General features: G+C 37.5%; 2 protein-coding genes across 4 annotated transcripts in view; one reads left to right on the top strand and one right to left on the bottom strand.

The window, feature by feature from the left end:
- The first annotated feature begins 53 nt into the window (after nt 1–53).
- LOC6039153 (D-aspartate oxidase) lies at nt 54–13,730 on the top strand. Its single transcript, XM_001848756.2, has 4 exons — nt 54–360; nt 6,237–6,746; nt 6,811–7,010; nt 13,429–13,730. The coding sequence occupies exons 1-4, from the start codon at nt 170–172 to the stop codon at nt 13,563–13,565; spliced, it is 1,038 nt and encodes a 345-aa protein (XP_001848808.2). The 5' UTR covers nt 54–169; the 3' UTR covers nt 13,566–13,730.
- LOC6039150 (protein polybromo-1) overlaps nt 13,388–14,437 on the bottom strand; it is a 28,263-nt gene continuing 27,213 nt past the window's right edge. For all 3 annotated transcript variants that reach the window (XM_038266246.1, XM_038266248.1, XM_038266247.1), the window contains one exon: nt 13,388–14,122. In XM_038266246.1, coding sequence (XP_038122174.1) covers nt 13,821–14,122 — 302 coding nt within the window. In that variant the 3' untranslated portion in view covers nt 13,388–13,820. The remainder of the gene's footprint in view (nt 14,123–14,437) is intronic.

The following is a 14,437-nucleotide window of genomic DNA, read 5'->3' as shown; positions in this document are numbered from 1 at the left end:
GCCTTTCATTTCTTTTTTCCTCCTGGAACGATCTACATCTCGCTCGTCCAAGCCAGTTGATAAGGGCAAAACGTTATTTAAATTAGTACCATCGAACGATGGCCAGCCTCAGTACGTGTTCGGTAATTGATGGAAGCAGATCCTCAGGGCAGAATAATTAGTCAAAGTCATGAAGCAAATTGTGGTTCTCGGAGCGGGCGTGAACGGGTTGTGTGCGGCGGTTCAGCTGGCGGAACACTACTACAACGTGGCCAATGTAACACTCATCTCGGAAGACGTTACGCCCAACACGACGGGGGACGTCTCGGCCGGGCTGTGGGGACCGTACTACTGTGGGAACACGCCGGACCATAAGATTGTGTGAGTTTGTCGCAAGGAAAACTTCGAAAAACGGAGGTGAATTTTTAGCATCTTGAGTTACGAACTTTGCTAATTTGATTCTTCACGAATTCTGCAAAAGGATGAATTTTTTTTTTCAAACTGAGTTACAAAATTACAGGTGAAGCATTTTGGGTGAGGTACCGCATCCCTTACAAATAAAATAGTGAAGTTTGAATCACTGGCTAATGATCATGAGTTATCAGCACCGACCGTTAATAAAAAGCAGTGCTACAGTAATGTTTGGTCCCCAAAACAACTGTCATTTGCGGTGTTCAAAATATATTGCGCAACTTTATGTAATTGCGATAATTAGATCATTTTTTTTGTCTCACACAGAAAAAAAACCATTCCCGTATTCATGAATTGTATTCATGAATTTCAGTACCACGGAGGAATTTATTCAAGAGTGTGGCGCATTTGCACTATAGAGGAAAAAACCGTGACGTCAGAAATGAACTCAAATCACTCAAAGCTTATTTTGTGAGTAACTTTAACAGTATGGCCTTGTTTGACAGCTACTTTGTCCCCAGTTTTCTGTGGGAGAGAAAAGAAGGGGAATACTTTATGAAAATCATACCTGTCAAAATTCCTAGCTTCAAAATTTTGTCACGAGTTGCTTTTCTCCTCTATTAACGTGAATATATTCCTTCGTGGTTCTCAAATTCATGAACACAGTTCACGGTTTCGAGAATTTACTTTTTTCCGACATAACAGTTTCGTTTAATTTATTATTTTTCATATTTTGTTAGCCTTACTCACTGAGGTAAGGCTATAATCCTGCTCTAAAAAGTTTTCTCAGCACTGCACAGTGGTCCAGATCGCAAAATTAAGTGGAAAATGGAATTTTCCGAAAAATGGTGATGTTTTGGAGCTCTGGTGTCTTCAGAAGAGCTGTTGCAAATGAGCAGTTTTCTACGAAATCGGTATTTTTTCTTAAATTTTAATTTTTGTATTTTTTGATTCGACTGAAACTTTTTTGATGCCTTCGGTATGCCCAAAGAAGCCATTTTGCATCAGCAGTTTGTCCATATAATTTTCCATACAAATTTGGCAGCTGGCCATACAAAAATGATGCATGAAAATTCAAAAATCTGTATCTTTTGAAGGAATTTTTTGATCGATTTGGTGTCTTCGGCAAAGTTGTAGGTATAGATATGGACTACACTGAAAAAAAAGAAACACGGTGAAAAAATTTTTGGTAATTTTTTTAAACTTTTTGTCACATAAACTGATTTGCAAAAAAAAAACACTTTTTTTTATATGTTTTAGAGGACATCAAATCCAGGTAGTGCAAAAAATCTTTGAGCGAGTTATAAATTTTTGATTCAATACTGTTTTTTTTTAAATTGCAAAAAATTTTCGCAAAAATTTTTCAACTACATTTTTTGATGTAAAATCAAATTTGCAATCAAAAAGTACTTTAGTGAAATTTTGATAAAGAGCACCGGTTTCAAGTTAAATCCAATTTTAGGTGACTTTTTTTAATAGTCACAGTTTTTTTTAATTAGTGCACATGTTTGCCCACCTTTGAAAAAAATATTTTTGAAAAGCTGAGAAAATTCTCTATATTTCGCACTTTTGAACTTTGTTGATACGACCCTTAGTTGCTGAGATATTGCCATGCAAAGGTTTAAAAACAGGAAAATTGATGTTTTCTAAGTCCCACCCAAACAACACACCATTTTCTAATGTCGATATCTCAGCAACTAATGGTCCGATTTTCAATGATAAAATATGAAACATTCGTTAAATTTTCCGATCTTTTCGAAAAAAATATTTTCATTTTTTTTAAACCAAGACTAACATTTCAAAAGGGCCAAACATTCAATATTACGCCCTTTTAAAATGTTAGTCTTGGTTTTAAAATGTTGAAAAATTTTTTTTCGAAGAGATCGGAAAATTTCACGAATGTTTCATAGTTTAACATTGAAAATCGGACCATTAGTTGCTGAGATATCGACATTAGAAAATGGTGTGTTGTTTGGGTGGGACTTAGAACACATCAATTTTCCTGTTTTTAAACCTTTGCATGGCAATATCTCAGCAACGAAGGGTCGTATCAACAAAGTTTAAAAATGCAAAATATAGAAAATTTTCTCAGCTTTTCAAAAATATATTTTTCAGGTGGGCAAACATGTGCACTAATTTTAAAAAAATAAAAACTTCGACTATTTTCAAAAAAGTCACCTAAAAATGGATTTAACTTGAAAACGGTGCACTTTATCAAAATTTCACTCAAGTAGTTTTTCGCAATTCGCAATTTTCAGTGTAAGAACGGGCCTTGACCGATCTTATGCACTAGGTTCCCGACGAACACGCACTGCCCTTACACCTACATCTCACCCTTGCTCTGAGTCAGTACGAGCAGCACGCTAGAACACGCTTTGAGTGTTCGTGCCAGGCATGCACACCTTCTTTTCCGGTTACGCATTTTAACTCGGCCGGGGGTGGTACATTACGTAGGGTTTGATGTAAGTATAAGCGCCTAACCATTTAAAGTGTGCCTATCAACTTTCATTAAAGCAAACACTGTTTTATATTTAGTTTGAATTCAAAAACTAGTTGTTATTTTACTGTGTATTGTTTTCTTCTGAAATCATTCCTAGTGTTGAGTCGTGTTTATATGTTGCTATTTCTTTTGTCGCGGTGTTATGTTACAATTTTTGGTCCTAAGCATTTTATAAGTTTTTCAAAAGTACAATAGTAATATTTCTGTTGATTCTTTGATCATTCCAAAAATTGAGTAAGGGCTCAAACCTCACTTGTTTTAAAGAAAAGAGTGAAGATTGAAAACAATGGACAGTGAAAGAAATATATTATTGAAGAATCAATAGTAAAAGAAAGATAGTAATTAATGAAGTAGATAAAGAAATTAACAATAGTTAATAAATAGAGGCAACAAACAAGCTTAGATTGTATAAGGGCAATTTATAGGGCAGATGAAAAATTATTCAAATAGATAAATAAAGATAAACAAAATTGACATCGCTACCAAATTAAGGGAAAACAGAAAGTTTGTTACAGCAGCATCAATTAGTAAATAGAGTGGAAAAGCGTTGAGAAATAAGAGAATCAAGAAAATAAAATCGAAAACAAATGGACGATAATAAACAGAAGGCGTGTTCGAGAATCAGTGAAACAAAATAAACAGAATATAGATGGTAGATAGAGAGCCTGGAGCCTATTAGAGGACGGACACCTCAAACCAAAAGCATCAATCGAAGCACGAGAACTTTCAAACGGAGGTACTAATCGAGCAAAAGACAAAGGATTTTGCTCGATAGGCACCTCCGCTTGACAGCTTCCGCGCCTCGATTGGCACTTCAGGCCTGAGACGTCCGTTCTCTAACAAGCTCCAGGCTCTCTAATGGTAGATAAAAACGGAAAGAAGAGAAACCCCGTTGTGCGATGTTTCAGGTACATCGACAGCAGTTGACTCAACATACTGCGAATCAAAACAATACCGCCTACAATCACAAATTACTTCCCTTTCCCACATTGTCGCGCCCCTTTCTTTTAGCCGTCTCGACTCTGACCCGCGGTGGTCAAAGGTTTACGATCCGTTTCCACAGGCCACCAGCTAGGTTACACCTTGTCATCATGATGACTAAACCAAGCCAACGTGGAGGTAAGAAAATAGGACACTCGCAAGGAACCAGAGCTATACTGTTCTGATCAAGATAATTCGGATGATCTAACAGAACTACGGATGAAGTTAGTTACGCTCCTTCCAGGATGTTCCTTACGTGGATGTCAACCGAAGAGCACGCAACAAGGTCAGTGCCATTGCATGCTCTTAGGTATCAATCCTTGGCCTGCAATTTCACTCAAGTAGTTTTTGATTGCAAATTTGATTTTACATCAAAAAATGAAGTTGAAAAATTGTTGCGACCAATTTTTCGATTTTTTGGTCATAATTTGGGTTTATATGATAATTTCACAAGGAAGCCCAAAATATGACCAAAAATTCGAGTTTTCGACACTTTGGCTTAATTCTGAGGGCAAATTCAGATTCAGCGGGCAAAATTACATGGAAAAACATATATTTAAACAATTCTCGAATATCGTTAACTTCGACATGTAACATGTCCAAGCATTCACCGGATAAACGGCCTCTACACAGAAAAAAATAATGTAAATTTGGAAGCTGTAATTTTGGAAGGTTGAATATTACCTCTTTTATGATGTAATTTTACCTCAATTTAGACTGAAAAAGTGACATTACACCAGAAAAGTGGTAAAATTACACATTTCCAGAGGTAAAATTACACCTTTTTTCTGACATAAAAGATGTACCCCTTCCCAGATGTAATATTACCATGATTTTTTTTCTCTGTGTATCTGGTTCAAGATCTGGTTCCTGTTTTAATGAATAGGAAAGGCTATCAATTCTAGATTTTCCATGATCTGATTTTAATTACTTACCAAAATTGACGACGCAGAAAAATACGTCATCCTCCTCCAACAAACAGAAATAAAAGAGAAAGTTTATAAGATGGCGGTAATCTTATTCGCCGCAAAACGATTTGGCGAAAATGACGTCATTTTTCACCGATTTTGCTCTGTCATAATTTTCTAGCAAAATTCTAACAAAATTCTGGCAGGCCTGCTAGAACAATTCTAGCAGGATTCTAGCAGAACTAACTCTGCTAGAAATTTTCCGTGACCGGTTGCATATAGTTGCATTCGATTCGTCCTATACGCACCTATTGATTTTTATAAAGTTTCGATAAGTAGTTCAAAAGTAATGTTTTTGTATTTATCCGGATGTTAGACAATAATGTTACACATAGTTGGTAAGGTTATTGGAAAACCATTACAACGAGTCCAAAACGTTGAAGATCTGGCAACCCTGTCTTAATTAAAGACCACTTAAGTTATATGTGTGTACTTATTTATTGCGAATCTTAAGAAAAATTAGATGAAATTTGTGTCCAAACCCATCGAATCAACAAAGATTGGTAAAGAGTGAGAAAGGCGCCAACCACATAGGTTGATTAAATATAGTTTAGTTTTTTTTTTAATTTTATTATTTACGGCGACTTCCACCAAAAAATGCGCTTGTAGAAGAAAAAAAAAACAAATTTTTATTTTCTTAAATTATACCGAAAGATATACCGAAACAAGTGAAATATTGATTCTTAATTAAACATGTTCAATGGGAACCCAAAAAAAAATTGATAAATCATTTATGAGTTTTGCGTTAGTTCGCAGTTAAAATATACCAGAGGTCTGAACTACAGAAATAGCCAGAAATTACCTATTTTTAGCTAGCAACATGTATCACGCAAAGCCTATATGAATGCCACTTTTTTTTAGAAGTAAGCGTCGAAATTAGATTAGATTAGATTAGAAGTAAGCGTCGAAATTTTGGTCAAAAGTTTGTTATTTTATTTTGTTTCACATATATTTGACCATCCATAAACCACGTGGGGGCAGGGGTATGGTGATTGTCCACGTTTCATACAACAAAGTTTTTTTTTGTATGGACAATTGTCCACGAAGGGGGGAGGGCGGGTAACAGATACTCAAAAAAGTGTCCACGTGTTTTCTGGATGGTCCCAAATCGACTTTTCAAGAGGAAAAAAACCGAAGGGACAGACGAAAGATTGTTAAAATGAAACTCAAATAATCATCATCTGGAACACAAACATTCCAATAATCACGAACTACTTGGGTAAAATAGCTGATGAATTGACGATTATTTCACTGAAAAAAAAAAAACAATTTCAAGTGGTGTTTGCATAAGATACATTTTTTGTAATAAAATCAAAGAAATACATTTGCTAAGAATAAGTGCAACAAAGGCTAAGAAAGTCAATTTAATTTTCCCACCAATTCTCCCCCATTTCCAGTCAATGGTCCGCCGACACGCACGTGTTCTTCCACCAGCTGTGGCGAAACGGCCTCGCCGCTCGCATCGGCGTCAGTCTACAGCCCTGCACCCGCCTCACGACCGATCCCGCCGGTTATCCGGAACCCGCCTGGCGGGACAACGTGTTTGGCTGCACAAAAGTACCGCAGTCCGAGCTGGACCGGCTAAGTTACGAGCACGGCCGCAAGTACACCGGCGGGTATCACTTTGCCACGTTCACCTGCGAACCTTCCGGCCTGCTGCCGTACCTGTTCAACCGGTTCATCAACGTGGGTGGGCGGTTTGTGCGATCGCGGGTCGAGTGTCTGGACAGCTTGCTGCGGAACCGGAAGGCGGACCTGGTGGTCAACTGTACGGGGTTGGGATCGCTGGAGCTGGTGGGCGACAAGGAGGTGCTGCCGATTCGGGGACAGGTGGCGCGGGTGTGCGCTCCTTGGGTGTTCGAGATTCTGCTGGACGACAGCGATGACGGAAATTACGTTATTCCCAAGTGAGTTTCGACATTGGGTCAAATTCAATTATGGTCATTCTAAAATCATCTCCTCCCATTCCAGCACCGAAACGGTCATCCTCGGCGGGACGCACCAGATGAACGACTTCAACCGGACGGTCAGCCAAGAGGACAGCAAGTTCATCTTCGACGGGTGCGAGCGGATGCTGCCCAGCCTCAAGTCGGCGCTGGTCGTCAACGAGCAAGTTGGCCTCAGGCCGGGCCGAAGTGCCGTGCGGCTGGAGCTGGAACAGTACCGAGCCGGTAAGCGTTCCCCTTGGGCGTGTTGTTTTTGTTGATCGCGAGAGCGATCGTGAGGTTATCATTGGATGTCATCTCTGGCCTTATCAGGGCTCAGGTTGTTATGAAACGTTAAGCTCCCTGGGGGGAACTTGGCCATCCTTTTGAACTGTGTTTGCCTGGCAGCAGACAAACGTGCACTTGACTTGTACACTATTTACAAAATGCATGTACGCTCTGGTGAAGGTTTGTGTTGATTCCGGCTGGAGACTGTGAAATTATTTTTAGACTTTCGTCAGACATTGTTGATTTGGGTTAAAACAATATATTTTTTGAATCTGTTTGTTAAATAACTGAATAAATATTTTGAATTCATCACAGCTCAGATGCACACGTCGGAATGACAGTACCCCCAACCTCCACCCTTTCACACACTTGTTCTATACCTTTTACATGGGCTGTCACAAACTCCAGAGTCCAGACAGAGTATCAACACATGTTGGGGACTTTTCTGAACAATTTGTTGAAGGATTTTGTCAATATTTATATACACTGAAACCCCGATGGTTTGACACCAACACCAACTCTCCACTAACTCACACAGCAACTTTGGCCTGAGAGGTAATATTGGTCCATGATCACGAATACGAGGTCCATTTTCTGACATGTACTCAGAGTTTAAAAATAGTAAAAACGAAACTATTTTTAAAAATAGTATTTTTCATCAAAAAAATACAAACATGTTTTCAACCATCACAAATTAAAGCAATATGACGAAAAGGTTTGCTGTGCCGATGATGGCCGTTTAAGGCCACCCGCGACAGAAGCGAACGACAAAACAAATAGAAATGCAACAAGTGAAGGAGGTATAAGACTACGGCAAACAAACAAACAAACTCGCACATTTTAACAGTTTGCCTGTTTGGCTGCGTTGTTTGCTCGCCAACATTTGTTTGCAGAAACGTCAGCTTGCATACATTTTGTTTCCCTTAGTCTAATACCTCCTTGACTTTTAAAAAACTATTTTTAAGAATCGTGATAACCTGGGTGCTGAAAAGACAGAATGCGTAACGTGATTTCCGAATGATCCCCACTGCTCCTCACTAATACAACTGAACTACAGCTGCAAACATAAACAAAATAGAAGGCTTTGTTCAAGCTCAAGCGTGACATATTTTTTGCTGTTGAAGTGACTCGTTTTGAAACATTTTGGATCTGATAATACATATAGAGTTTTCGCTGAAAAATTAAGTTCTTCGTTCTTTTTTAGTAGACTAAACGATGGGTGATTAAAAGAGTCCTTCTTTGTTTTTAACGTGATGAAATATTGCGTCAGAAGTGGGGGAATTTCGTGAATCAGAAGAGCAACCGGATGGAAATTACGAGATTATGTATCTTTGAAGCGCTGTGAGTAAGATTATTCAATGTTATTTGGCAGGTGCCATTCACAGTTACTGATAATTCGTCTTAAACGATTTGTAAACATAGGTTTTGAGTGAGACATAGCGCTTATGGAAATGTTAGCAACGAATTAAGCCAATCTCGGTTTCATCCCTTTTCTTAAGACTGACTCAAAAGCTCGACGCTCTCGTCTTTTTTATTCCTGACAAAAAAAAAATAGATCGATTACAATACTTGCCAATTCATGGCATCATTTTCCAAACAGTAAATTGGTTCCGCTTTGACAGTTCTAAATTGAGGCCGCTTTGCGGACAACTATTCTGCACCCAGGTGATAACGTGTGATGGTTGTGAGCAAACCCTATAAGTTTGTATCTAAATATGAAAAAATATCCTTCTGGATTATATCTGGAGTTTTTTTGAAAAGGACCAATAAACCAAATTTTCAGTTTTTGCTTTTTGGGTGTTTTTCAATACCCCTGACTCAAGGCGGTCCTAAAAACACCCAAAAAGCAAAAACTGGAAATTTGGTTTATTGGACCTTTTCAAAAAAAACTCCAGATATGTATTTTGATATTTTTTTGTACAGAAAACACGTTTTTTTCAGAATTTTGAATGCGCCATCAAATTGGTCGTTCAATTTTACATAAAAAGTCCATTTGGTACCAAATTTTCAAATCATCACCATTTCAGGCTGAAAAAATATTGAAAAACACCAAATCTCATAAACTTTAAAAAATATTCGCAACGGCCATTTTTTAAACGATTTTTTTTTCTTTGATTAGTCTCAAAATGTCTCGAATATCAAAGTTCCGCAGAAGTGCTATTGAGCAGTTCTCTACGAAATCGGTCTTTTTTCTTAAATTTTAATTTATGTATTTTATAATCCGACTGAAACTTTTTTGGTGCCTTCGGTATGCCCAAAGAAGCCATTTTGCATCATTAGTTTGTCCATATAATTTTCCATACAAATTTGGCAGCTGTCCATACAAAAATGATGTATGAAAATTCAAAAATCTGTATCTTTTGATGGAATTTTCTGATCGATTTGGTGTCTTCGGCAAAGTTGTAGGTATGGATATGGACTACACTGAAAGAAAATGATACACGGTAAAAAATTTTTTGGTGATTTTTTATTTAACTTTTTGTCACTAAAACTTGATTTGCAAAAACACACTATTTTATTTTTTTTTATTTTTTGATATGTTTTGGAGGACATCAAATGCCAACTTTTCAGAAATTTCCAGGTTGTGCAAAAAATCTTTGAGCGAGTTATGAATTTTTGAATCAATATTGTTTTTTTCAAAAAATCGAAAAATTGGTCGCAAAAATTTTTCAACTTCATTTTACGATGTAAAATCAAAATTGCAATCAAAAAGTACTCCAGTGAAATTTTGATAAAGTGCACCGTTTTCAAGTTAAATTAATTTTTAGGTGACTTTTTTGAAAATAGTCGCAGTTTTTCATTTTTTAAAATTAGTGCACATGTTTGCCCACCTTTGAAAAAAATATTTTTGAAAAGCTGAGAAAATTTTCTATATTTTGCATTTTTAAATTTTGTTGATACGACCTTTCGTTGCTGAGATATTGCCATGCAAAGGTTTAAAACAGGAAAATTGATGTTTTATAAGTCCCACCCAAGCAACACACCATTTTCTAATGTCGATATCTCAGCAACTAGTGGTCCGATTTTCAATGTTAAAATATGAAACATTCGTGAAATTTTTTCAAAATTTTTAAACCAGGACTAACATTCAAAAGGGCGTAATATTGAATTTTTGGCCCTTTTGAATGTTAGTCTTGGTTTATAAAAGTTAAAAACAATTTTTTCGAAAAAATTGGAAAATTTCACGAATGTTTCATATTTTAACATAGAAAATCGGACCATTAGTTGCTGAGATATCGACATTAGAAAATGGTGTATTGTTTGGGTGGGATTTAGAAAACATCAATTTTCCTGTTTTAAAACCTTTGCATGGCAATATCTCAGCAACTAAGGGTCGTATCAACAAAGTTCAAAAGTGCAAAATATAGAGAATTTTCTCAGCTCTTCAAAAATATTTTTTTCAAAAGTGGGCAAACATGTGCAGTAATTTTAAAAAATGAAAAACTGCGACTATTTTCAAAAAAGTCACCTAAAAATGGATTTAACTTGAAAACGGTGCACTTTATCAAAATTTCACTGGAGTACTTTTTGATTGCAAATTTGATTTTACATCGAAAAATGAAGTTGAAAAATTTTTGCGACCAATTCTTTGATTTTTTGAAAAAATCAGTATTGATTCAAAAATTTATAACTCGCTCAAAGATTTTTTGCACAACCTGGAAATTTCTGAAAAGTTGGCATTTGATGTCCTCTAAAACATATCAAAAAATTAAAAAAAATTAAAATAGTGTTTTTTTGCAAATCAAGTTTTAAGAGCATGAGAGCATGAGCATGAGAGACCACCCATGGTTGTCTTTCTCCGTTGCTGAACAGGACCATAATATCCCATCAGCACAACCGGTCACACGCTTCAACGATCAAATGATGTTTCCCTTATCAACAGCATGCATGAATGCGCTGAAAAGATAAAACATCACGATCATCAAAACTAGAGCCGGTGCGAATAGGAAACAGTCGTTGGCCACCAACGGCGCCCGCCATGTCAGTTTGTAGATCTCGAGGGAATGGGACGGGAATGTTAGTTAGCACAGGCTGCTATCAAGGGTGGGTTCTATACGATATCCACACCCCCGCGTGTGCCGGAAAACTACTTCTACTTGGGATTTTGTTAGTGGGTAAGGGCAATGGCCAGGATTCAACATAGAGGCAAGGGAATGATGGAAAGAGAGGAATCACAAATCCGTATAAATAATTTCAAGATTTTTCAGGTGTAAACCGAAAACGCGATCTAAAATTAAAATGGAAGAATAAGGCTTTTAACTGCTTATTTAATTGTCGGTGTACAGGACGCCGCACTGTTTAATCATTTTCTGACGTACATTCAACTTTGCAGTCCAAACCCAGTCATTGAATTGGAAAAATAAAATTCTTTTTCAAATTTTCTTTTCTTGATTTGTGTGCACCTAAGTCGAAGACCAAGATTGTTTACTTTTTGCTCTTTGGTCTGACAGTCTTGGTCTGACAGATTTGGTCTGTCAGTTTTATCATGGATTTTGGTCTGGTCTAGGCGAGGGATAGGACACAGCACCTTCCTGCATAGAGGATGATGATGCGACCCAATAATCAATAAATTTTGTTTAATGGTGTGATGTATTATGCATTCTCAAGGCAAACAGTCGGAGTATGCGGATGAGACTATCCCCGGTTATTTGGTGTTGAGTTTAGCATAAATGATTTAATCTTAGACAGCCGGCTGTGGAAAGATAAAACCAACTAAAATGCGAAAACGCGAAACCGCCCGGATCGAAATACACACACAATCGGGGGGACAACAAAGACGAAAACGGCAACGAAAATCCTGCGCGAGGACCGCGACGCACACCGTTCAAATTCTCCAACGCAACTGTCAAACATCCCGAAACCGCCCGGATCGAAATACACACACAATCGGGGGGACAACAAAGACGGAAACGGCAACGAAAATCCTGTGCGAGGACCGCGACGCACACCGTTCAAATTCTCCAACTCAACTCTGTTTTTTTGCAAATCAAGTTTTAGTGACAAAAAGTTAAATAAAAAATCATCAAATTTTGTTTTACCGTGTATCATTTTTTTCAGTGTAGTCCATATCCATACCTACAACTTTGCCGAAGACACCAAATCGATCAACAAATTCCTTCAAAAGATACAGATTTTTGAATTTTCATGCATCATTTTTGTATGGACAGCTGCCAAATTTGTATGATAAATTATATGGACAAACTAATGATGCAAAATAGTTTTTTTGTGCATACCGAAGGCACCAAAAAAGTTTCAGTCGGATTAAAAAATACAAAAAAAAATCGAATGACCGAAATCTGAGCAGTTCTCTCATTTGATCGCAACAATAAATATTTTTATGTTTATTTTCTATACCTTCAAAATGTTAGGTCAAAAGTGTGTATTGTTGTCCACTAAAAAATATCAAAAATCAGAATAGTTAAAAGTTGTAGAGGAGCAACTCTCTACGAAATCGACAGATTTCGACCATTTTTATTTTTTGTATTTTTTTATTTGGCTCAAACTTTGTGGGGGTCTTCCCTATAACCAAAGAAGCTATTTTGTGGCATTGGTTCACCCATACAGCTCTCCATACAATTTTGGCTGCTGTCTATACAAAAATGGTACGTAAATATTCAAACAGCTGTATATTTTGAGTGAATTTTCTGATCAATTGGTGTCTTCGGCAAAGTTGTAGGTATTGATGAGGACTATTGAGAAAAAATAGGTACGCGAAAAAAAATTTAATCAACTTTTTTCACAAAACTTGAGTTTTCCAAAATATTTTTTTTTTTTTTGACAAAGAGACATTGAAGATTGGACCTGTGGTTGCTGAGATATAGCGGCTTAAGGAAAAAGAAACAGGAAAATTGAAGTTTTCTAAGTCTCACCCAAACTACCCACCATTTTCTAATGTCGATATCTCCGCAACTAATGGTCCGATTTACAATGTTAAAACATGTAACATTCATGAAATTTTCCGATCTTTAAAAAAAAAACATTTTGAGAAAATATTAAATCAAGACTAACAAAAGGGCATAATATTTAAAGTTTTTACTTTTCGATTGGAAATTCAATTTTACACTGAAAAATTACGTCAAATTTGCTTTTGCATTAAATTTCAATTTTTTTTTCAAAAATCACAATTTTTTCAAAAATGTATAACTCAGCGGCAGATTTTTTGACCTTCGGCTCAAAAGTTGCGTTTTTTTGTCCCCTAAAACATATAAAAAAATCTCGAAAAAAAGGAATTTGGGAAATGAAATGAAAGTGAGTGTTGTTTTTCTCATCCAGTCTGTTTTACTAGTTAAAAGATGGTTATAATTTAAGTTTTGATGCAAAACTGAATTTTATACTCAAATTTGACCAGCAATCACCATTCAATCTCTCGTTTCAGGATCCCAAACGGTACCCGTTATTCACAACTACGGCCACGGTGGCTGCGGCGTTACGCTCTGCTGGGGATGCGGCATCGAAGTATTGGAACTTAGCAAATCCCTCAACCTGGCCACCACAGCGCGATCCCGATTATAAACTGCCTTACTGCCTACCGATTGACTGTTGGAGTGTTCGGATGAATAATTCTACGTCGTTATTTTAGTGCATAATTTGTAGATGTCCATGTTTTCCAGTGTGTTTTAGTAGCATTTAGTTTGTAAAATGAAATCTTATAGTGCGTAATAAACCTTAATACGTAGATATCTGCTTACTAGTGAGATAACAAAGTTCTTGCCAATTCACTTTCTCCGTCGAAAGATTGTCCCCAACTTACCAACCCATCATCAGGACTCAGAACCGATCGAACTGGATGACGTCCTTCATGAGGAAACCGCGCAGCTGCCAGATCGCGTCCACGACGGCTTCCGGCTTGTCGCGGCCCTTCTTGCCGAGCCAGTGGACGGGCAGCCGGTTCGGGTCCTGGTTGGGCAAGGTTTCGCGCGTCACCGTTAGGGTTTTGGGCCAGGGTGTCGTGTACTGGGCGCCCGCCTGGAGGCCCTCAATGTACCGGATGTACGCTTCGGAGTGGAGCACCCGCTGGGGCCGCGGTGGCACCGTTACAAACAGCGGTTCGGCTGGTGGAGCCGGGACGACTGGGGAGAAAGAGATAGAGGATTGTTATTGTGTGGGTAATTGGTAGAACTAAGTTTTTGAAAAAAAGCATGCAAACGGGTTTTCTTGAGATGGCTAAACTTTCTAAGAAACTCACAATTAGCTATTTTGTTACTAGTTTAATTTGAATATCACATTCCAAAATCAAACACTTAAAAAGAACAATCATAAAATTAAACCAGAAATATTAGGAAAGCAGCTCCGGTCATTTTCGTCATTTGGATGCGACCGTCAGTTGATACACACGAAGTTGACACGAAAGAATGCCGATCTAAACACTCAAACAGCCGGGCGGC

Source organism: Culex quinquefasciatus, chromosome 3, assembly GCF_015732765.1.
Source record: "Culex quinquefasciatus strain JHB chromosome 3, VPISU_Cqui_1.0_pri_paternal, whole genome shotgun sequence".
NCBI lineage: Eukaryota > Metazoa > Arthropoda > Insecta > Diptera > Culicidae > Culex > Culex quinquefasciatus.
This window is presented reverse-complemented; position numbering and strand designations above follow the sequence as displayed.